The following is a 22,138-nucleotide window of genomic DNA, read 5'->3' on the forward strand; positions in this document are numbered from 1 at the left end:
TGTTCAATAAAGAGGCCAAATAAAATAAAACTTCTTTCTCAGTAAAGTTGGTTACTGCTTTCATGTGACAAAAAATATCATGCCTATAAATTTGGTGGTGTGAAACCTGATCTTCATCATCGGTTGGGAACATGGAAGCCATAAGACTTTTTGGACGACCAAACCTTAGATCTAATAAGCTCTCTATTCGTTCTCAGACCAATGCATTTCCAGCATGCAAACTCTCTCGCTTCCCGTTCCCGCTGACAACGTTATTTCCCGGTAAGCATGCACACGGACATGGTCTTGTTCCTTTGAAGGCCACTACTACTCTACCTCTAGCTTGTGAAGACAATGAAGAAAATAATCGCAACTTCGAAAAGTTGGCCCCTTCTGAATGGGGTAATCAATTCCTCTCAGCTCATGTTGATCTCTCGGTAAGTCTCATATATATATACAAGACATGAATATGATGAAGTCGTGTTTAAATTAACATTCATTTCTTTATATATATTTTTGTAAGGAAATGGATGCGCTTAGGATAGAAATAGAGACACTAAAGCCAAAAGTAAGGGACATGTTCATGTTATCTTCCGAGGGGATGAAGTCGACCAAGAAGAAGAATATTATGTTTATCTATTTGCTTGTGAGCCTTGGTCTCGCGTATCATTTCGAGGATGAGATCGAGGAAACTCTCAGAGATGGTTTCCGAAAGATGGAGGAAGAGGACATGATGAGTGGTGAAGATGATGATTTGTATACAGTTTCCATACTCTTCAGGGTTTTCAGGACATATGGTCACAACATTTCTTCTGGTAAGGATATTTCTCAACCTAGTACGCACACTAGCTAGTTGAGGCATTTGAAAAAAAACCTTAACCAAATTTTATTAAAATAATAATCAAACGACATAGAGCTTTATTAATTAGTGGCTAGTGATCTCACTCCCACTCCCTCCAAGTTGGAGGGTCCGTACCTGCTATATAGTACATTAAAGCCGACTAAAAACAAAATACTATAGTATAGTTTTTATAGATCTATATATATATATATATATATACTATATTAATTTGAAATATAGGACTCAGATATTAAATCTATATATTCTATATCATTACAAGAAAACAAGGATATAACCGACGGAATTATCAACGGCATTAAATCCGACGATAATTAGCAACGGAATTTTTGACGAAAACGTATTTATCCGTACTCATCGATTTTTCATCGGTAAATTTTTAAACTTTTTGTTGGATTATCAACTGATATTGGCAATTAGTACTATTCTGTCACTAATCCGTCGGTAAATATGTATGTTTTAATTTCATTGGTAATTTCGGAGGGATTATCGACGGGTTCTTGATTTTTCATCGATTTTAGAGAAAATGAGAAAAATATGTCGGTAATCTGTTAGTATTTACCAACGATTTACCGATGGTTTGTTATATAAACATTTTAAATTATTATCGCAATTTTTAGATTAAAAAATAGCTAAAGTATTAGGTTTTAATGATTAATAAGCTAAATGGTATATTAAAAACCCAAAAAATGTGTGATCGCAAAAAATAAGGGTGTTTCACCAAAACTACTTATAATGGTTTATTATATTATTAATTAGTATTTGTTAATTTGTTTCTCAAAATATGTTTTTTTTCATAAATTGTAAATATAATACGTCTTTTAACATTACACACTCTTTTTAATGTAAATATAGGGATCATATATATATATATATATATATACCATCTCTATATATATATTATTCCATTAGAAATCATAAAAATAGGGATGAGAAGCTGGTGCATTCATGGCTGACATACGGTATCCATTTTTAATTAGACATTTGTAATTTACGTTTTAAAACAATTTCTATGTTTAAAAAAATATATATTCTAATAATTTTTGAATATTCAGTTTTGCATATTAATGAAATTTTAACAAATAATTTTAATGTTAATTTTAGACAATTCTCAATTATTTAAATTAAAAAAAAAAAAAATCAATCTGTTGGTAATGATGGAGATTTTAGGATTTTTTTGGCCTTTGAGTTTTCATCGGAATTCTGACGGAAAAATGTCACCGATGGAATATATCGATGACACTTTACTAACGGATTACCGACGGAATACTGATATTGTTATCCGTTACAAATCTGTCGGTAATCCGTCGGTAGTTACCGATGATTTACCAACATATATTTTTAACCAACGCTGTAGAACCGATGGACAGATCCGTCAATAATCCATTGATTACAGCTGTCTTCGACGGATTACAGACGGATTTACCCGTCAGTTCTAAGTTGTTTTCTTGTAGTTTATATATATACTGGATTCAGTGGATTGTAACAAGTAAGATGTACTAATGACATGAGCCGGTCCTGCTTGTGGTCATGATCGACGTTCGTACATACACGTTTTTGTTGGTTATTATTTGATACCTATGTTTAACAAAACATTTTTCAATTAATAGATGTATTTAGAAGATTCCAAGGGGACAATGGAAAATTTAAGGAATGTCTTGCCAAAGATCCTAAGGGTATCCTGAGTTTGTACGAGGCTGCTAACATGGCGACGACGAATGATTATATATTGGATGAAGCATTGAGCTTTGCATTGAGTTACTTTGAGTCGTTACATGCAAGTGAGACAAGCAAACCTGATCTCTCAAGGCGTATACGATATGCTTTGAGTCTACCGCAGCATAAGAACATGGAGATATTAGTCGCAAAGGAATATATCTTGTTCTATGAACAAGAAGAAGATTGTAACAAGATGCTACTCAACTTTGCCAAGCTTAACTTCAAATTTCTACAGCTACATTACCTTCAAGAACTCAAAATCCTTTCCAAGTACGTAACTATAAATATAATCTCCTCAATATATAGCTTTAGCTAGTAGTGTTTAATATAAATTTACCTTTTGGTGAGCGTGACATATTTGTAACGTTTAATTTGGATGCAAGATGGTACAAGGGACAAGACTTTGAATCTAAGTTGCCACCTTACTTCAGAGAGAGGATCGTGGAACTGCACCTCGCTACACTAGCATACATCGAGCCAAAATACTCACGTGTGAGGATTATTCTGTCTAAAATTTATACGATTCAAATAATTATGGACGACACATGTGATAGATACGCTTCTCTTCGTGAGGTCGAAAGCCTCGCTGCAATCATCGAAAGGTACACTATCTTAACAAAGTATCTTGAGTCCGCATTCGAAAATTACATGACTTTATATATTGATAATATTTTGTAGGTGGAATCCTGATGATCATGCCATGGATGGACTACCAGATTTTTTGAAATCTGTAGCTAAATTTATATTTGCTACCTTCCAAGAGTTTGAAAGAGAAGTAGGGTCAGAATTAGGAGGATCTTATAGCTTGAAAGCTACAATAGAAGACGTGAGCAAATAAAATGTTTCAATAACAAATCTTGAAAATTTTTTGGAGAACGTAGTAACTGTAGTTGTAACATATTTTTACACTTTTTTCGCGGCCATTGCAGTGCAAGAGAATGATGAGAAGCAACCTTGAACTCGCAAAATGGGCAAGAACGGGTCACTTGCCTAGCTTAGATGAGTACCTAGATGTCGCTGGAGTCGAGATTGCTATTTATTTTACCTTGGCAGGTATTTTGTTGGCTATGGACAATATCAACAAGGAAGAAGCTTATGAGTGGTTAATATCTAGAGACAAACTCGTTAGAGCAATGTCTACAAAAGCACGTGTGGTAAATGATATGTTTGGCTATAAGGTCGGGAAACTATTTCTACACTTTAATTTAGTTTTTTTGATAATCATATGTTGTTAAATTAATTCATTAGCATATATACTTAACATGTGATATGATTAGGATGACATGAGAAGAGGATATCTCACAAACTCGATCAATTGTTACAAGAAGCAATATGGAGTTACCGAAGAAGAAGCTTTTAGAAAGCTTCATCAAATGGTTGCAGACAATGATAAGATGATGAATGAGGAGTTTTTGAAGCCAATCAATGTGCCATACAAGGTTCTAAAGGTAGTCATCGACACTTTACGTGCCGTGAATGTTTGCTACGACAAAGAAGATGGGTTTACTCGTCTTAATGGAAATCTCAAGAAATATATCACGTCTATATATGTTGCATGAAATTTACTACTTGTTCAGTTAGCAACTGCGTGTACTTTGCCCTTCGAAAATGTCGTTTTGTGTTGCGCGCTTTCCTTTTTAAAGGTTTTGGGTTTTATTTTTAGACTTTTACATGTATTGCTTTCCTTTTCTTATGGGTTCACGTACGTTGTGCCTTTGTAACTTGATCTGTCTTCTAATGTCGAGTGATGAGACTTTGATTTGAACTTATTTAAAACAAAACCAAGAAAAAACTAAAAACAAGATACAAAAAGACTTGAACCACGGATTTGTAAATGCTTCGCGAACTCCAAGCGTTTCTCAAGAATTCTACGGATTTGTAGAGGCTTTGCTAACAAGTAACAAGTATACAAAGATCTCAGCATTTCACTCCTGTTATCGTTTCGTCATACTCATATTTGTATAAAACATACATTTGCTTTCATTGTTTGTGATCAATCCACCTTGAACTTGAATTATATTTTTTGTATGCTAAACTAGTAAATATCATATAAAATGAAGAAGAAAGTTTGGATTTACACTGTGAATACCAAAAAAGATTGGTTTCTTGGAGAAAAAAAAAGCAAGGAAGCAAAAGATTCAAAGACAAAAACGATCCTTACTATATCCAAAGACGCATAAGGTTTCTGAATTTACGACGGTGGCGCCTTGTCGATGATCTTGAAAATAAGAGGTGGGGGATAGCTTGGCTATTGTGAACACAAGAACACAATTCTTTAAGGCAATATTTTCTTCATGAATGATTTCAAAGGCTAGAATTAATTTTCTGGGGTTGAGAAAAACTATTCAAACTCCCATGGCCAATGCTACTCGAACTAAGACAATGTGCAACGGTTATTCGTCCCACAAAAGAGTTTTCATGTTTTTTAATTTTTAGATTTTAGAAAAAATAAAAAGTAAACAAAAAGATAACCAATCATAGGGAACCACGTGTTAGTGGGGCCGGTGAATAGTAAAGGAAGACGCATGACCGTCCGATTTTTCCTTCATTTTTTTTTTTTTTTTTTTTTTGGGAAAAAATTGATGTGGAACACTGGCTACTGACGACGATGCACTTGCCCTAAGGTGGTGAAACTTACCGATCCCTTTACCACTAAACCAAGTGAAATTGAAGTCTGAAGAAAATATATGTACACGTATCAATTTAACAATAAGGTGAAGGTTCTCAACCTCCTTGATATGTGTGCAATACTGAAAATGAAATAAATGTCCATACGTACTGAAAATGAAGTAATAATGACTATTATAATTTGCATATCTACCATACCAACCAAAAGGAAAATAAAATATAACGCGCGTCATTGTCGGTGAAGCATTGTGCGGCTTGCAGTGCCTATATAAATTTGGTGCATGGTGTTAAACCTGGACTCCCATATCATTGGTGGTGAAAACATGGAAGCCACAGGAGTTTTTGGTCGACCAAAACTTGGATCTAGGCTCTCTATTTGTTCTCAGACCAACGCATTTACAGCATGCAAACTCTCTAGCTTCCGGCTGAAAACGTCATATCCCATTAAGCATGCACATGGTCTTGTTCCTTTGAAGGCCTCAAAGACTACTCATCCTCTGGCTTGTGAAGGCGAGGAAGAATATAATCGCAACTTCGAAAAGTTAGCCCCTTCTGAATGGGGTCATCAGTTCCTCTCAGCTCATGTTGATCTCTCGGTAAGTCTCATATATATAGAGGACATGAATATGATGAAGTCGTGTTTAAATTAACATCCATTGCTTTATATATATATTTTGGTAAGGAAATGGATGCGCTTAGGATAGAAATAGAGACACTAAAGCCAAAAGTAAGGGACATGTTCATGTTATCTTCCGAGGGGATTAAGTCGACCAAGAAGAATATTATGTTCATATATTTGCTTGTGAGCCTTGGTCTCGCGTATCATTTCGAGGATGAGATCGAGGAAGCTCTCAGAGATGGTTTCCGAAAGATGGAGGAAGAGGACATGATGAGTGGTGAAGATGACTTGTACACAGTTTCCATAGTCTTCTTGGTTTTCAGGACATATGGTCACAACATTTCTTCTGGTAATTTAAGGATTCTCGTTAGCTAGGTTTGTCAAAACCTGGTTTAGTATACTATGTAATTACATAAGACTATGGTAATTACATAACATATCCTCTTAATAAGGTTTTTCATCAAACAGTCTCAATAGCAACAAGGAAATGAATACTGTATATAAGTTATTTATTATTGGAAATTTTTATAAAAAGTACCTATTTTCAATCGTATTTCAAAATACCACCACAATTTTTTGGTATGATTAAATATATTAATTTTATGGTATAATTTAGAGGTATGGTTTACTGTTTAGAATTTAGAATATTTTAGTTTTGAAGCTTAAGATTTGAATTATGGAAAACCTGTATTTTTGAACCAAAAGTTTTTTGAACAAACTAGAGAACCAAATTTTAATTGTACTTTTAAAAAAAATACTTTTGAGTGCTCAATTAAAAATAAGTAAAATTATTGAAAGGAAAAAAAAAAAGAAAAAAAGGAAGAGAAAACAACATTTGATATGAAACATCAACGATATATTTATTTAAAAATGAAGCAACGCATATCAAACTTCAAAAGTACGTTTAACGAAAAATGTGGATAGGATCTACAATTCTACAGATAACATGAGACTGTCATGCTTATGATCATGATCGACGTTCTTTACGTACATGTGTCGTTTGTTATTATTTGATTCATATTCGTCGGTATAAAGGTTATTCATTTTGTTTAATTGTATATATAGATGTATTTAAGAAATTCAAAGGGGACAATGGGAAATTCAAGGAATGTCTTGCCAGAGATCCTAAGGGTATCTTGAGCTTGTATGAAGCTGCTCACATGGGGACGACAACAGATTATATATTGGATGAAGCCATGAGCTTTGCTAAGAGTCACTTGGAGGAGTTCTCGTCAGCTGCTGCAAACGGGTCATGCAAGCGTAACCTCTCAAGGCGTATACTAAAGGCTTTGGATCAACCGCAGCACAAGAACATGGAGATCTTTGTCGCAATGGAATATATCCACTTCTACGAACAAGAACAAGACTGCGACAAGACGCTACTCAACTTTGCCAAGCTCAATTTCAAATTCCTACAGCTTCTTTACCTTCAAGAACTCCAAATCCTTTCAAAGTATATATAATCTCCTCAGTAATTACTATATCTAGCTTTGTCAGGTTTTGAGACACATACATAACTCTAATGTTTTGTATGGCAGATGGTACAAGGAACAAGACTTGGAATCTAAGTTGTCACCTTACTTCAGAGACAGAATCGTGGAAGTACACCTCGTCACGCTAACATACTTCGAACCAAAATACTCGCGCGTGAGGATTTTTTTGAGTAAGATTTATACGCTTCAGATCATTATAGATGATACATGTGACAGATATGCTTCTCTTTGTGAGGTTGAAAGCCTCGCAGATACCATCGAAAGGTATACCATCTTTTCATTATAATCTATACTCTCATTTTCAAAGCCCTATAAATAATGATGATGACTACATATATATTGATAATGCATACAGGTGGGATCCTGATGATTATGCCATGGATGGACAAGCAGATTATTTGAAATATGTGGTTAAATTTATATTTGATACATTCCAAGAGTTTGAAAGAGAAGTGGGATCAGAATTAGGAGGATCTTACATCTTGAAAGCTACAATTGACGAGGTGAGCAATCACACTATACAATATAATTTATTAAACGTTTTGAGAACTAGAATATAACCAGTCCAAAAATGGTTTCTGGAGAACATGGTAAATGTTGTTTACAACTTTTGAGCCATGGCAGTGCAAGAGGGTGATGAGAAACAACCTTAAACTCGCGCAATGGGCAAGAAAGGGTCACTTGCCTAGCTTTGATGAGTACCTAGATGTTGCCGGAGTCGAGATCGCTATATATTTTACCTTGGCAGGTATTCTGATGGGTATGGAAAGTATCTGCAAGAAAGAAGCTCACGAGTGGTTGAAAGCTAGAGACAAACTCGTTAGAGCATTAATTACAAAAACACGAGTGGTGAATGATATGCTTGGCTTTGAGGTAGATCATAAATATTATTATTCCCAGGTTTACTTAATCACATGTACATATCTGATATTCAAAGCTTAACCCTTGACATATGATTAGGATGACATGAGCAGAGGATATGTCACGAACTCGATCAACTGTTATAAGAAACAATATGGAGTTACGGAAGAAGAAGCCATTAGAAAGCTTCGTCAACTGGTTGCATACCTTGATAAGATAATGAATGAAGAGTTCTTGAAGACAATCAACGTGCCACGCGAAGTTCTAAAGGTAGTCATTATCGACACTGCACGTGCGGCGAATGTTAGCTACGAAAAGGATGATGAATTTACCCGTCCTGGTGATCATCTCAAGAACTACATCAAGTCTATGTACATTGATCTTTGAGGAATTTGGTGCATTAAACTTGCTTGCTTGTGATCTTTTTATGGTTATACTGCTTGTTCTTTCTTGGAAGGTTTTTACTTTTTGTTTCCCATAAGTCTGAGCATTCTTCGAAAAAAAAACAATGCTCATCCAAACAAGTCAACGAAACACAAGTCTACAACCAAAGAACGAGTTCATCTCCTCCAAACACTGCTTGCTATGCCAAAAAATATGTGAGTGCGGCAATATGTCTGAAAGAACAACCCTGGTCCAGCTAACGTCGTGAACCCTCTGTCTATCAAGAGGAGCATGGCAATAATAAGTAAATAACCCATTTGCTGAAGAACAACTAGACTGACAAAAGGAGCCATTACAGTGCAAGAGACTGATATTCTGCAAAGTCTATCGTTTTAAGGTCTCCACGAAGAAGATGCCAGAGAAGCATTGTACAGATGCTAGACAGATTCAACCCTCAAGACAAATTAGTTATAACATAAAATCACCAAGGACAAGCTATAACTTGTCGTTCTTTGCCCATCAAACACAAAATTACCTAGAAAATTCAACGAGTGTACACATTTTCAGAAGTAAAATCAATGTCATGACAGATAGAAAGTAAAGCAAAAGGAGGACTTATATATCTGAGATCACAACAGATTTCCCTAAGTTTCATTTCACCTCTTAGGCCTCAGTTATGAGAAACTCAAAAACGACATCTTTACCAGTGAGCTTCTTGTAAACCGCAGAGAAAGCCTCAAGCTTGTATTCAGTGTTGTTCCTTTCCTTTGGCTCCAAGAAGACCTTCAAACACACAAAAATTCCGTTTATCAGATTAACAGAGTGCTAACAGCATCTTCGTGGATAATATTGACCTTTGGATTCTACATACCTTCATGATTTTGGTACCATCGAGTCTATACCTAGTACGCTTCCCAACAATCTCAGCAGGTAAGACAACATCATCAAGAATGGCTTCATGAACTGAGGTCAGAGTACGGTTGCGTGGTCTTTTTGCCGCTGAGCCCTTCTTAGGTGGCCTGACAATCCTCCTTGTAGCAATGAGGATTACATCCTAAGCATAAGGAAGAGAGACAAAGATAACATCAAGAAGATAACCAGTACTCTAAAACCAGTAATTGAAACATGATAGAAAGCTTCATTTCACAATATAACCTAAGAGAACAAAACTCCATACTTAACTCTTAAGACAAGTTAAGTTGCCTCAACCATTCAATAAAACAGATGCAAATCGAGAAACCTAATAGTTCACTTATAGGAAGAAGAAGAACAGGCAAGAAGATCACCTTTCCGCTGAACTTCTTCTCAAGTTCACGAACAAGCCTAACATGGATTTTCCTGTAAGCTTTTCTCAATCTGAAAGGAACATTGATAACAATTGCCTTGCGTCCTCCAGTTATATCAACTTGACTACAAAAAAAAAGATTGAACTTTCAGTTTCTTTTGGTTATATAACACAATGTAGACAAACTAATTCACTCACAGTGCCGAGTTGACGTACAAATCCTTCAACTCACTTTTCAGTTCTTGGTTGGTGTTCTCCAAATCAAAGAAAGCCTAAGAAAATTAACATAGATATCAGAAAAAACTGAAACTTTCACCAATTCTAAGTGAAAGAAACCTTAATCAATATACAAGAATAATTATTCAAACGTGAGCAACTTGCTCATCTAACTCAGAAAGTTCCACACCCTTGTCCTTATGAATCTTATGCTGAGCTGAAAACATCTTTTCACTCAAATACAACCTCCCAAAACCTTAACCAAAGCACTGAGAAACAGTAACATTTCAAGTCCCTTTTTAAGTCTCTAACATAACACTTGAAAAATCTGATCACAAACAAGAAAAATCTCGGAATCTAAAAGAAAGGACTTTACTGCAAAATTCAGAGTTTATGTTCTGTATCACTCATGTTACCGATCAATGCGACATGTAAACATGACATTTAACGGCGAAAACACAACAAATCAAGGGAAAACAAAGAAACGCATCTCTGAAAATCACGATCAAATAGAAAACAACAGAACAAAATTTCGTCATAACGAAACGCACCTGAGGCAGAAGACAAAGGACACTGAAGCTAATCTGGAAAAGAAAACAAAAAAAAACACCTAGAGCTCGAGGAGGAGAATAAAGAGAGTTTATAAAGGTTTGATCTAACGGTCACAAATTATTAACTTAACACGTGTAGGGGTGCGGTTGTAAGTAATGGAAGCCGTTTGATCAAATCTGAGCCGTTCAATGTAGCTGACGTGGAATAATGCTAATAAAGCCACGTCTTGCCGACGTGGTACTGGTCATATCTTATCATTTCCTGGACAAGACGCCGACACCGGCGAAGCTTACCGTCTCACTTTCTCCGCTTTTCCTTGTTCTGTCGCTTTTTCGATAAACCCCAAATCACGTCAGAATCTGGAAAGAACAAGAGCTCAAAACCCCTCAATTTTTTATTGGTAATTAGAGGAAACAAAGCGTTTACAGTGTTGTAGGAGAAGAAACTAAATTTGTGAAGTTAGTTGTGGGTTAGTTGAGAAAACATCTACTCCTCTGTAAATTTGTTAAAATGTTCACAAATTAGTCAGATACACAAATGATTCAGATATGTCGTGTCTTCGTTTTAGCTGAGCAACCTCTGTGTTGAAACTTCTAATAAAGTTTAGATTTTGATCAATGAAGGATGATGATCAGAAACAACTTAGTCGGAGAGGCTTAATTTAGGTTTTTTTTTTTTGCTTAATTTGTTTGAAATGATTATAACAGGTGAAGATATCTAAGCATGTCGAGCAGAACTATGGATGTGCTAGAAGGTCTGGTTAAAGATAGTTCACTTAAATGGTTACTTGGGAAGCAAAGTTCTTTTGATGAAGATATCGAGGAGATAGAAAATTCTCCATCTGCTGGAGCCAATTGGTTACCTGAGCTATCCCCAGTAGCAAATGTGGTTATTCGCAGATGTTCCAAGTAAGAATCACTCATCTTTGGTAAAGGGTTTTGTCCTCTTGATCAAGATAAGCTAGTTTTTATATGTTAAGGGTACTCTTTTGTTGTGGAAATGGATTTGGGTGTTGAATTTGGAGGATTTCTATACAGTAATGGGAAACATTTGATGCAGGATACTTGGTGTTTCAGTTAGTGAGCTACAGGATAGTTTCAAACAAGAGGCGTCTGAATCTGTGAAGCAGCCGTCAATGTTTCCAAGAAACTTTCTAGAGTACTGCTGTTTCAGGGCACTTGCACTCTCTGTGGGAGTAACTGGTCATCTAAGTGATAAAGACTTTCGACGTTTAACTTATGATATGATGGTTGCTTGGGAGGTCCCTTCCGCTGCTTGTCAGGCATTACTCAGTGTAAGCACTTTTGGTTTCGGCCTCTTTGGTCCATTGAGTCAAGAATTAGTCCTCTTATTTTGCAAACATGGAAGCAGGTTGATGAAGATCCAACTGTTGGTTTAGAAGCCTTCTCCCGGATTGCTCCAGCAATTCCTATAATAGCTGATGTGATCATATGTGAGAATTTGTTCGCGATGCTGACTTCTGCCTCGAACAGTGTTCGGCTTCAGTTCTATGTTTATGACAAGTATTTGTATGGACTTGAAAGGTAAATAAAATATTCCTTCTATTTCCAATTTTCATAGAAACATTCTTCAGAAAATTTTGTGAAATCTGAATCCGGAATCACTTTCTAGAGCAATTAAGAAAATGAAGAGCCAGTCTGAGTCATCGTTGCTATCTGGTGTTCGATCAAAAGGAGAAAAGATTCTTGAGATTGATGGAACAGTTACTACCCAACCAGTTCTTGAACATATAGGGTCATCTACATGGCCCGGTATACTTTTCTCTGCGCAAACAAGGTGTGAAAAATCTGTAATTTCCTCTTTTATTCAGTTGATTGAATTGAGTATTGATATGCAGGTCGCTTGATTCTGACTGATCATTCACTGTATTTTGAGGCTATAAAGGTTGTGTCTTTCGATACACCAAAGCGTTATAGCCTATCTGAAGATCTGAAACAAGTCATTAAACCAGAGTTAACGGGTCCTTGGGGCACTCGGCTTTTTGATAAGGCTGTGTCTTACAAGTCTATTTCCCTGTAAGGAATGATTTTAGTACCTCAGTTAAAAACTTTGTTTTGCATTCAGTTCTTATCTGACTGATTCAGTTACATATTTTAATGTCTCTTGTTTTGTAGACCAGAACCAGTAGTAATGGAGTTCCCCGAGCTCAAGGGCCACACACGAAGAGATTACTGGCTCGCAATAATCCTAGAGGTGTTATATGTTCACAGATACATAAATAAGTACAAGATCAACATGAGTGTGGCGAAAGATGAAGCTATCTCAAAAGCTGTGCTGGGCATTTTACGCGTGCAAGCCATTCAAGAACTCGGTTTAACAAACCCTGTGCGCTACGAGAATCTTCTCCCATTCAATCTCTGTGATCAGCTTCCTGGTGGAGATCGTATATTAGAGACCCTTGCAGAGATGTCTAGTACCAAAGTGCTTGACCGGACAAACAAAGCCAAAGAAGGTAACATTACTTTATGCAAATTGTATTTTATTTTGCTGGTGTTACCAAAGTCTGTGTTGATATAAAAATTCTTTGTACAGGGACATTGCAGTCAATCTCAGCCTCGGATATGGTCTCACAGTTAGGTTTGGTGTTTGGAGCAACAAGTCCAAAGAGTAAAGGTAGTCTTGTGGTAGGTGGGGTGATGGTTGGAGATGTGAATCCATTGGAGAAAGCGGTTAAGCAATCAAGAAAAAACTACGAGAAAGTGGTTCTTGCGCAAGAGACGGTTAATGGAGTTAAAGTTGATGGAATTGACACCAATGTAGCAGTGATGAAGGTAAAAGAATAGACACAACAATTCTATCATTTCATGCAATAGACTTTACAGACTGCGTATTTTGCAGGAACTGTTACTTCCGGTTATAGAAATCGGGAATTACCTTTTGTCGATAGTGTATTGGGAGGATCCATTGAAGTCTTTTTTTTTCTGTCTCTTCTCCACGTTCATAATTTACAGGTGACATACTTTTATGCATTATAGCTAGAATTCTCTGAAATCTTTTATTTTTCATCCGGAGTATAATCGTTTTTGTTGTTCAGGGGGTGGATTGGCTATGTTTTCGCGATTGTGTCTTTCTTTATAGCCGGTTTCATGGTTCTCACGAGATATTTCAGCAATAGAGATAAAGCAATGATTGAGCTGAAAGTTATCGCGCCACCTCCTATGAACACAATGGAACAGCTTTTAGCGGTCCAAAATGCGATTTCACAGCTCGAACAGTTAATCCAAGACGCAAACATTGTTCTCCTCAAGTTCCGAGCTTTGTTACTCTCTCTTTTTCCACAGGTCTCTCTCTCTCATTTAAGCGTTCGCCAAAACGTGGTTTCTAAAGTTCTTGCAACCGCATTAATTGAAATTAAAAAAACTTGACAGGCGAGTGAGAAATTTGCGGTTGCGGTGTTCGTGGCTGCAATGATGATAGCATTGGTGCCTTGGAACAATTTGATTATGTTGGTGTTTCTTGAGCTGTTCACAAGATACTCACCACCGCGTAGAGCAAGCACAGAACGGTTGATGCGGCGGCTAAAAGAGTGGTGGTTTAGCATTCCAGCTGCTCCGGTCGTTCTTGAACAGAGCAAAGACGATAACAAGAAAACCAAGTAAAATGGAAGAAGACAGTTCATTAGGGAAGCCATTAAGGTGTAATTAATTACGTATGTTTGTATACTTACATGTATCAGGAGAATGATGTAGTAAAGTGTTTGGTTTCATCACTGTTGACGTGGTTCGAACATCAAAATCCAAATCAATCAGTTCGTTGATTGATGGTATATAGCTATTTTCGGGTCTAGCTAGCTGTTTATATAATGATGATATTTTGTTTGTTTGCCGTCAAGATAATGATTATCTATAAGACTTATCTTAATTGTAGCCTGCACATTGCTGCGATGATGAAGTAAAATGATACGGTAGCTCTAACGTAATCAAACTACATAACATGAAATATAACCAAATTATATACTTCAATCTCCACATTCTTCTGGAGGGTGTAACAATTGAAAAAGATGTGGTTAAACTATATAGAATGTGGTGGTGGTGGTACAAGATGAGGTAAATGACTTTCAAAATACATAACGCACAAGTTGGAGATCCATCTCAAGATTATAGCCAATGTTGTGATTCTGATTTCTGCTGATAACCATCTTTGGCATCACGTATTCAAGCATACACTGATCTGTTCATTGCTTGGAAAACTACCTTCATTAACTTATACAAAAAAATTTCTTTATTACTTTTTTTTGTGGATATAGTTTTGTTTTTTTTCATATTATTTTGCTACCAATAATATGATTATTTCGTATGAACATATAGCAGATACTGAGAATCTTTTTTTTTTTTAATTCGTTTTTACCATCATTAGTAGGATACTGAAAATCTTTCTGATGGCCGTCTACGTCATGTATAACTCATTTCTTGGTCAGCTATTGAATAAAAACATATCAAGCAGATTTACGGTATTAAATGCGGATCAATCAGTTCGAACGCTTTAAATATATATTGTATAGTGATAACTAATCAAAATATATTATAATTTATATTAGAAAATAATATCATATATGTAAACAAACATAACAAATGACAAAAGATATGTTTAAATCGTAAAACTGGATCAAGTATATTATATATTTACATAATACAAAAATATTATATTCTATAATAGATGATAAAATAAAATTTGGATAAAATGTTAGATTTGGAAAAACTAAATATTTTTCCAAAATTTGTAAAATCAAAATAAATCAAAGAGACTTGGAAACCTATAAATTTACTTTGATAATTAAATTAGAGACTGATTAACAAGTGCACGCTAATTAACTGTATATACATTTTGTACTAAAATCTATTTTGAATTATAACATTTTATTTTGTACTATTTGCATGATTATACTTTTGCCATTTGAATAAATTACAAAACTTTAAAGTAAAATTTTTAATTAAATCACAAGCAAATCGAAAAATTAGAAACAAATATTTATTACAACAATTTTTTAATAGAATTTTTCTCTAATAAATCGATTCTCTCTCTAATATATATTTATATAATCTTATTTGTTTTTATTTTATATTATTTTATAAAACTTATGTATAATAAAAATACAAATTTTTCTGCATATTTTGCAATTTAAATACGTATAATCATATATTACTCAATCGATAAAGGAAAAATGTATATATAACGTCTACATAAGGTTGAAAATTTTAGACAATAATTCATAACCATTATAAATAGGACAAAAGTGCTCCCACTACAAATTAGCAGAAAGTTTGATTTTTTAGGCATCCAAATTAGAAAATTTATTCAGTTTAATTTGGTTTAAAAAAAATACTTTTAAAAAGTTTCAAAATATTATAAATTTAATTTTTTTAAACGTTTAAAGTATTATAAATATGAAATCTTTAAGGGGGAGTTATTGGTAGAATGATTTTTAAAGATTTTTAGAGTTTAAGATTCCATTGTTATTGGTTTATGTATTCTTAGATTCCTAATAAAATCTCTTGTTATTGGTGTATGTATTTTGTAATTCTATTTAAAATCCTTTGTTATTCAAAAAGTTGAGTATTTATTGATTTCCCAATCCTATCAAATTCTAGTGTTATTGGTTTAATGATTCCTTACATATTTAGTCATTAAAAACAACTTTCAAAATACTGCAATTATCATAAGTATTTGTGGAATCTATCATTTGAAGAATCTATTAAACTCTAGAAATCTGGTTAAACATTATTTTAGAATCTACAAAATTTTTTGAGAATCTTAAAATCTCTAAACTTTAAAAATCCATAAACTCTTTTAAAATCATACTCCCAATAACCCCCCCTAAGAGATTCGAATATTATAATATTTAATTTAACCTTTATAAAATTTGAAAATATTAAAAATATTTAATCCTCTAAAATTTTTTTTTAAGTATTATTAATATTTTAACTCTATAAAAATTTAATATAATAATATTATGCATAAATATAATTGAATGAGTTTGTGTTTACATTAATATGATTATATTTTGTACGGGTTATTTATATTAAAATATTTTTATGGGTTAATTTAAAATATATATTTTTTAAATTATACCACGAGTTAAAACATGTATATTGGTTTTTGTTTTTGTTGTAGATAAAAAACGAAACAAATAAATTTGCATAGTTTACAACGGCAAAACCAATGATTCCGATTCCCATGTTTATACTATTTTCCTTTAAATTCATTGGAAAACTCCCCTATTATATAAAAGGCTCATAATATCACCTAGATTTCCCTTGATTTTACAAGAACAAAAAAAACCCTAGTTAATGATTCTTACACGTACACAAACTGTATGCATAAGGAGATACTGAAAATCTTTTTTTTCTTTTTTACAATCATTAGGATATGGAAAGGTCTATTTTTCTGAAAATGTAAAAAAATATAATATTCCAATATTTATTTAACTTTTCCATTAATCAAAAGGAGCAGATATACTTTAAAAAGGAAAAGAAAAGAAAAAACAATAAACAAACGTTAATAGCCCAACAAGAAAAAGGAATTGGTGAGATGTATAAATAGGGGAAGGAACAAACCCCAATTCCCAAAACCTCGTGTGACTCCCCATCTTTAATCAAAAACCTATTCTTCTTCTCTGCAAATCTTTTCTTTTCTTTGTTGCTACCATGGCTGCTGCGAAAAAGATCATCCTCAAGAGCTCCGACGGTGAATCCTTCGAGGTCGACGAAGTCGTTGCGGTTGAGTCCCAGACGATCAAACACATGATCGAGGACGACTGTACCGGTAACGGGATTCCGCTTCCTAACGTCACCGGAACTATCCTCGCTAAGGTTATTGAGTACTGTAAGAAGCACGCTGAGGCCGCCGCTGATGACGGCGGCGACAAGGATTTTTGCGGTTCCACCGAGAACGATGAGCTTAAGGCATGGGATACCGAATTCGTTAAAGTTGATCAGAATACACTCTTCGATCTCATCTTGGTTTGTCGACTTTTTTCTCCTCTGTTTTTTTGGTTTTCGATTAGGGTTTTTGATTTGGGGATTTTGTTAGGGTTTTGTTTGGTCTAATGTTGGTTTGGATTCTTTCTTTGGTTTTCAGGCTGCTAACTATCTGAACATCAGTGGACTTCTTGACCTAACCTGCAAGGCCGTTGCTGATCAGATGAAAGGAAAAACTCCTGAGGAGATGCGTGCACACTTCAACATCAAGAACGATTACAGTCCTGAGGAAGAAGCAGAGGTTCGCAATGAGAACAAGTGGGCGTTCGAGTGATCTGTGTTTAGGAAAACTTAGTCTTTAGTCGTCTTTCTTAGATGTGTTTTAACTTTCCAAGATTTGGATTTGCTTTTTATTTTCTTTTCTTTAGAATTTAACATGAAAACCGAATGCTTTCTTCTGCTAACATGATCTCTTGGTTTTTATGAAATTAATTTTAGACAAAAAGTGTTGGTCTTGCTTAATCTTATTATCTTGAACGAACAAGAGCTCAAAACCCCTCAAATTTTTTATTGGTAAATAGAGAAAACATCTACCCCTTTGTAAATTTGGGGAATGTTCACAAATTTAGTCAGATACACAAATGATTCAGATATGTCATGTCTTGGTTTTAGCTGAGTAACCTCTGTGTTGAAACTTCTAATAAAGTATAGATTTTGATCAATGAAGGATGATGATCAGAACCAACTTAGTCGGAGAGGCTTAATTTAGGGTTTTTTTGCTTAATGTGTTTGAAAACTGGGTGAAGATATCTAAGTATGTTTAGCAGAACTATGGATGTACTAGAAGGTTAAAGAGAGTTCACTTAAATGGTTTCTTGGAAAGCAAAGTTCTTTCGATGAAGAAACCGAGGAGATAGAGAATTAATGTTCATTAGAGGAGCCATTAGTTCTACAGGATATTTCAAACAAGAAGCGTCTAAATCTGTAAAGCAGCCTTCAATAATCATTAGGGAAGCCATTAAGGTGTAATTAATTACGTATGTTTGTATACTTACGTTTATCAAGAGAATGTTGTAGTTAAGTGTTTGTTTTATACCAAAACGATTATATAGAATATAGTATACGTTCCGTCGTAAAATCACATTTTAACCGAATTAAAACGCAGGTGGAATACAGAAGTCAATCATCTTACAAAAAAAATAATGGTTGGGCACAAAATTAAACATTTTCTTTATTCATTATATAATCACACAACAAAAGCGAAGCCTCACTCTGTCTCTGACTCATATCTTCTCGAGGTTTTGTTACAAAGCAGCAGCATTTTGCGGCTGCTCTGTCTGGAGAGGTTCCTGCAACTCTGGGTTTATTGGAAACAAATGGCATTGTGCGTATTGCGCCATCAACTGATCCACAAGAACTAAAGCCACCATTGCTTCCACCATTGGCACAGCTGCAACAAAAAACCCACAACCAAAATCAAAATCCAGAGTGATAAAGTGAATTAGTTCAATAGTTTGGGATTTGGCGTATATAATCACCTCGTGGAACAACACAAGGATCATGACGGCCACGCGCAATCATTTCGGTTTCCACCTTGTCTCTGGTTACCGTATTCTGCTTCCTCTGCGAGTTGGAAATAAAACATTAATGTGTTGATCGTTGATCTCAAGCTGACATTTGTTATGTTCACATGGAAACTGCATGAGTTTTATCATAAACTTACTCCTATTGTTGATGTTGGCTTGAAGGCTACTCTCATGTTTATTATTTCACCATTAGAGATCCCTCCCTATGCAAATTGACCAATATTAGGAATCTCTCAGGAGAAAACTAGTTTAATGACATATTATATTCAAAACTTAACCAACCTGAATTCCACCAGATCGGTTTGTTCTTGTACGTATTCTTCCATTTCCATCGGTATAGAACTCATCATTGTGTTCAAGACCAGTCAAAAAGGTTCCTGCGGGTTCATCGCATACTGTTCAGAGGAATTGTTATAGATTGGTCAAAGAAGCGCAAAATATAACTTTCTATACCTGCAAAGCCACTTCCAAACTCAAATCCCTTTGTTGCAGGTAATGACATACAAGCTTTTGCCAGTTCTGCTTCAAGTTTATCAAAAACCGGTGTACCAAGCCCCTGCATATAGTATTTTAAATAATCATTCGCTGAAGTTCATGCAATCATATTACAGTAGGGGATACAGATTAAGCTCATGGTAAAGTGAGTGCGTACACGTGGTGCATTCCGCACAATGCAGGTCACAACACCACCAACAGAGTTTCCTTTTGTCCTGACAGCATCAATCGCAGCTATCATCTTTTCCGCATATTCAGGATTAGGGCATCTAACAATGTTATTTTCTATCTGAAAACAAACAAAATTAGGTCAGAATATTACTAGAAGAACCAAAGTGGCAACAGAAAGGTAATTAGGGAAATGATTGTCGTGGTGGATGAAAGGTACAGAAAATTCACAGCATGAACCAAATCACTAAAATGGGGTTTCCCCTGGTTCTAGTATGAATTGTAATCACAAAATTAAATGTACGTTATACTTCCAAGAAGGACCCGCACCTGTTCGAGTGTCAAATTCTCGTGGTCTACCAAATCTTCTGGAAGTACAACTTGGTGGACTTGAGAGACATAAGCAAGAATCTGGAGACCAAAAAAAAAACATAAGCAAGTCCATAAGCAGATATGAAAGAGTTGCATGCATTTGCAGAAAATGATCAATTAGTTTTTTACTTAGGGACATATCCTCATTGCACTACTAAGATAATGAACAGAGGTGAGAAAGAACAAACAAAAGGTCAAAAAGGATATAAAGAGTACAATTGATTCTTTGAGAACAATGCCATTTGCAAACTCAGAAAGAAAACACACCTCAGTTCCTGCAAATTGCTTCAAAATTTTCTTGGCCAAAGCTCCAGGAGCAACTCTTCCAATGGTCTCTCTAGCTGAAGATCTCCCTCCACCCTTGAAAAGAATCACGCTTTAAGGTAAGTTAAGCCGCACAATAGCTTTGAACTAGATAAAACCTTAACAAGAAAAGTAGAATATAAACAAGATAGACAAAAGATACCTGCACAGATCTGACACCATACTTCATGTCATAAGTTGCATCAGCATGCGATGGTCTATAGGCAACTGACATTTCACTGTAATCCTGAACATGCAGAGAGACTATCAAAGGTTAGAGCCTACATAAAACCTCCAAGCTTCTATTCGATTCGGCTTTTCTCTAATGCCAATAACAAACATCTATTTAAGAAAACCGAATACACCTACAGTATAAGCCTAAAGATGTCAGAAAACTTACAAGTCCTCTCTGATCTGTGTTTGGCACAAACACATGGATAGGTGTTCCTGTCGTCATTCCTGCATTTTACATATGCTAACAGTCAGAACAAGGTTGAGACACTAAATCAAATTCAAACAATAAAAAAAAGAGCTAAAACTAGACCTTCTGAGACTCCAGAAGATATCCGGCAAGTATCCGTCTCTTTTCTAGGAGTGGTGATCCTGCTCTGACCAGGTCTCCTGATAAACCAAACCAACATGTAAAAACCCCATCAAGGGATCATATTATTGAAGTTATATAATAAGAGCTTTGTTCCTCAAAGATACCTACCTCCTATCAAGATCAAATTGCAAATCAGATTCAGTAAGAGGAATCCGCGGAGGACATCCATCAATGATACAACCAACTCCTCCTCCATGTGACTCTCCAAACGTGGAAACTCTAAAGTGAGTCCCATATGAACTTCCAGTAGCTTGTATCTCTGCCAATTTAAAAAAAAAAAAAACCAGAATCAAAAACTCATAAAGCTTTGAACTTTTCCATCACCCCTTTTTGTTCTAACGGAAATGTGAATCAATTCAATCAACCAGAACTGCCCTAAAGATTCAAAATTACTCATCTTTCTTAGATAAACTCTAGAAAATTTTCGAAGGTAATCAGAGATTGAATGAACTCACGGAAGTTTTTCCTGGTTTGGGTACGGATAGAGATCTGAACGGCGGGAGAAGAGAGACGACGGAGCTCCGACGGAAGAGAAGAAGAACCGGGTTTGGTGGATCCGAGAATGGATTTGGAAGTGAGAGAAGAAGCCATGATCAGGATTTCAAAAGACAAAGAACGAGGATTGAGAAAGGTTTAAAGGAGAGAAATTGGAGTTGGTGGCAATATTTTGTGGGGGGTAGGTGAGTTAAGCCATATAAATTGGGTTTGATGGCTTTGTGGTCGTCTTCTTCTTCCTTTGATGCAAATGGAGGCGCAAATGCAAATGGCTAAATTCTCCACCTACCAACACTAACCCAAAACGACGAGGACCAAACCAAATTAATTCGTTACGAACTTTATATATTTAACCGGAACTGAATTTTTGTTCAAAAAAAAAAAGAAAACCGGAACTGATATAAATGCAATTAAGTTTTGGTTTAGCTCCGGTTTTGGCTTACCTTCGGTTTTTGGTTTTTGCTATTAAAAAAAATAAAAGAAAAAAAAAACAAACGAAAAAAACATTAACAATGAGAGAAACCATTGTAAAATGGTCTGGACGATATTAATTTATATACGCAAAAGACTAAAAAATTAAGA

The 22,138-nt window shown here is 35.2% G+C and overlaps 6 protein-coding genes across 9 annotated transcripts; 4 read left to right on the forward strand and 2 right to left on the reverse strand.

The window, feature by feature from the left end:
* The first annotated feature begins 131 nt into the window (after positions 1–131).
* LOC17897957 (terpenoid synthase 28) lies at positions 132–4,116 on the forward strand. Its single transcript, XM_006304775.1, has 7 exons — positions 132–416; positions 503–794; positions 2,449–2,827; positions 2,941–3,159; positions 3,236–3,383; positions 3,487–3,735; positions 3,835–4,116. Exons 1-7 carry the CDS (start codon positions 132–134, stop codon positions 4,114–4,116), a joined length of 1,854 nt encoding a protein of 617 aa, XP_006304837.1.
* A 1,392-nt stretch (positions 4,117–5,508) lies between these two features.
* LOC17897650 (terpenoid synthase 28) lies at positions 5,509–8,838 on the forward strand. 2 transcript variants are annotated; one of them, XM_006304702.2, is made up of 7 exons: positions 5,509–5,781; positions 5,868–6,153; positions 6,870–7,257; positions 7,343–7,561; positions 7,653–7,800; positions 7,922–8,170; positions 8,258–8,838. In XM_006304702.2, the coding sequence occupies exons 1-7, from the start codon at positions 5,509–5,511 to the stop codon at positions 8,543–8,545; spliced, it is 1,851 nt and encodes a 616-aa protein (XP_006304764.1). In that variant the 3' UTR covers positions 8,546–8,838. The 2 variants fall into 2 exon arrangements, with proteins under 2 accessions (XP_006304764.1, XP_023645876.1); XM_023790108.1 differs by having other exon boundaries at positions 5,868–6,101; positions 6,881–7,257; positions 7,653–7,749.
* A 150-nt stretch (positions 8,839–8,988) lies between these two features.
* LOC17900738 (40S ribosomal protein S7-1) lies at positions 8,989–10,588 on the reverse strand. Its single transcript, XM_006305599.2, has 5 exons — positions 10,196–10,588; positions 10,026–10,099; positions 9,829–9,952; positions 9,414–9,596; positions 8,989–9,325 (listed from the first exon to the last, which is right to left on the reverse strand). The coding sequence occupies exons 1-5, from the start codon at positions 10,268–10,270 to the stop codon at positions 9,206–9,208; spliced, it is 576 nt and encodes a 191-aa protein (XP_006305661.1). The 5' UTR covers positions 10,271–10,588; the 3' UTR covers positions 8,989–9,205.
* A 293-nt stretch (positions 10,589–10,881) lies between these two features.
* Positions 10,882–14,447, forward strand: LOC17898222. 2 transcript variants are annotated; one of them, XM_006305909.2, is made up of 11 exons: positions 10,882–11,064; positions 11,303–11,503; positions 11,655–11,889; positions 11,967–12,139; positions 12,228–12,367; positions 12,454–12,631; positions 12,731–13,068; positions 13,149–13,387; positions 13,455–13,567; positions 13,651–13,897; positions 13,985–14,447. In XM_006305909.2, exons 2-11 carry the CDS (start codon positions 11,319–11,321, stop codon positions 14,213–14,215), a joined length of 2,079 nt encoding a protein of 692 aa, XP_006305971.1. In that variant the 5' UTR covers positions 10,882–11,064; positions 11,303–11,318; the 3' UTR covers positions 14,216–14,447. The 2 variants fall into 2 exon arrangements, with proteins under 2 accessions (XP_006305971.1, XP_023632824.1); XM_023777056.1 differs by having other exon boundaries at positions 10,882–10,995.
* A 2,717-nt stretch (positions 14,448–17,164) lies between these two features.
* Positions 17,165–18,055, forward strand: LOC17899818 (SKP1-like protein 4). The gene is made up of 2 exons (XM_006304211.2): positions 17,165–17,575; positions 17,694–18,055. Exons 1-2 carry the CDS (start codon positions 17,261–17,263, stop codon positions 17,865–17,867), a joined length of 489 nt encoding a protein of 162 aa, XP_006304273.1. The 5' UTR covers positions 17,165–17,260; the 3' UTR covers positions 17,868–18,055.
* A 582-nt stretch (positions 18,056–18,637) lies between these two features.
* Positions 18,638–21,815, reverse strand: LOC17897674 (chorismate synthase, chloroplastic). Of its 2 annotated transcripts, XM_006307498.2 has the most exons (13): positions 21,517–21,813; positions 21,170–21,320; positions 21,002–21,078; positions 20,858–20,916; positions 20,621–20,704; positions 20,422–20,514; positions 20,113–20,193; positions 19,772–19,903; positions 19,573–19,675; positions 19,402–19,496; positions 19,257–19,322; positions 19,072–19,156; positions 18,638–18,983 (listed from the first exon to the last, which is right to left on the reverse strand). In XM_006307498.2, exons 1-13 carry the CDS (start codon positions 21,650–21,652, stop codon positions 18,838–18,840), a joined length of 1,308 nt encoding a protein of 435 aa, XP_006307560.1. In that variant the 5' UTR covers positions 21,653–21,813; the 3' UTR covers positions 18,638–18,837. The 2 variants fall into 2 exon arrangements, with proteins under 2 accessions (XP_006307560.1, XP_023632810.1); XM_023777042.1 differs by lacking the exon at positions 18,638–18,983 and having other exon boundaries at positions 19,092–19,154; positions 21,517–21,815.
* Positions 21,816–22,138: the final 323 nt, after the last annotated feature.

The sequence above is a fragment of the Capsella rubella genome, unplaced genomic scaffold (genome assembly GCF_000375325.1).
Source record: "Capsella rubella cultivar Monte Gargano unplaced genomic scaffold, Caprub1_0 scaffold_1, whole genome shotgun sequence".
NCBI lineage: Eukaryota > Viridiplantae > Streptophyta > Magnoliopsida > Brassicales > Brassicaceae > Capsella > Capsella rubella.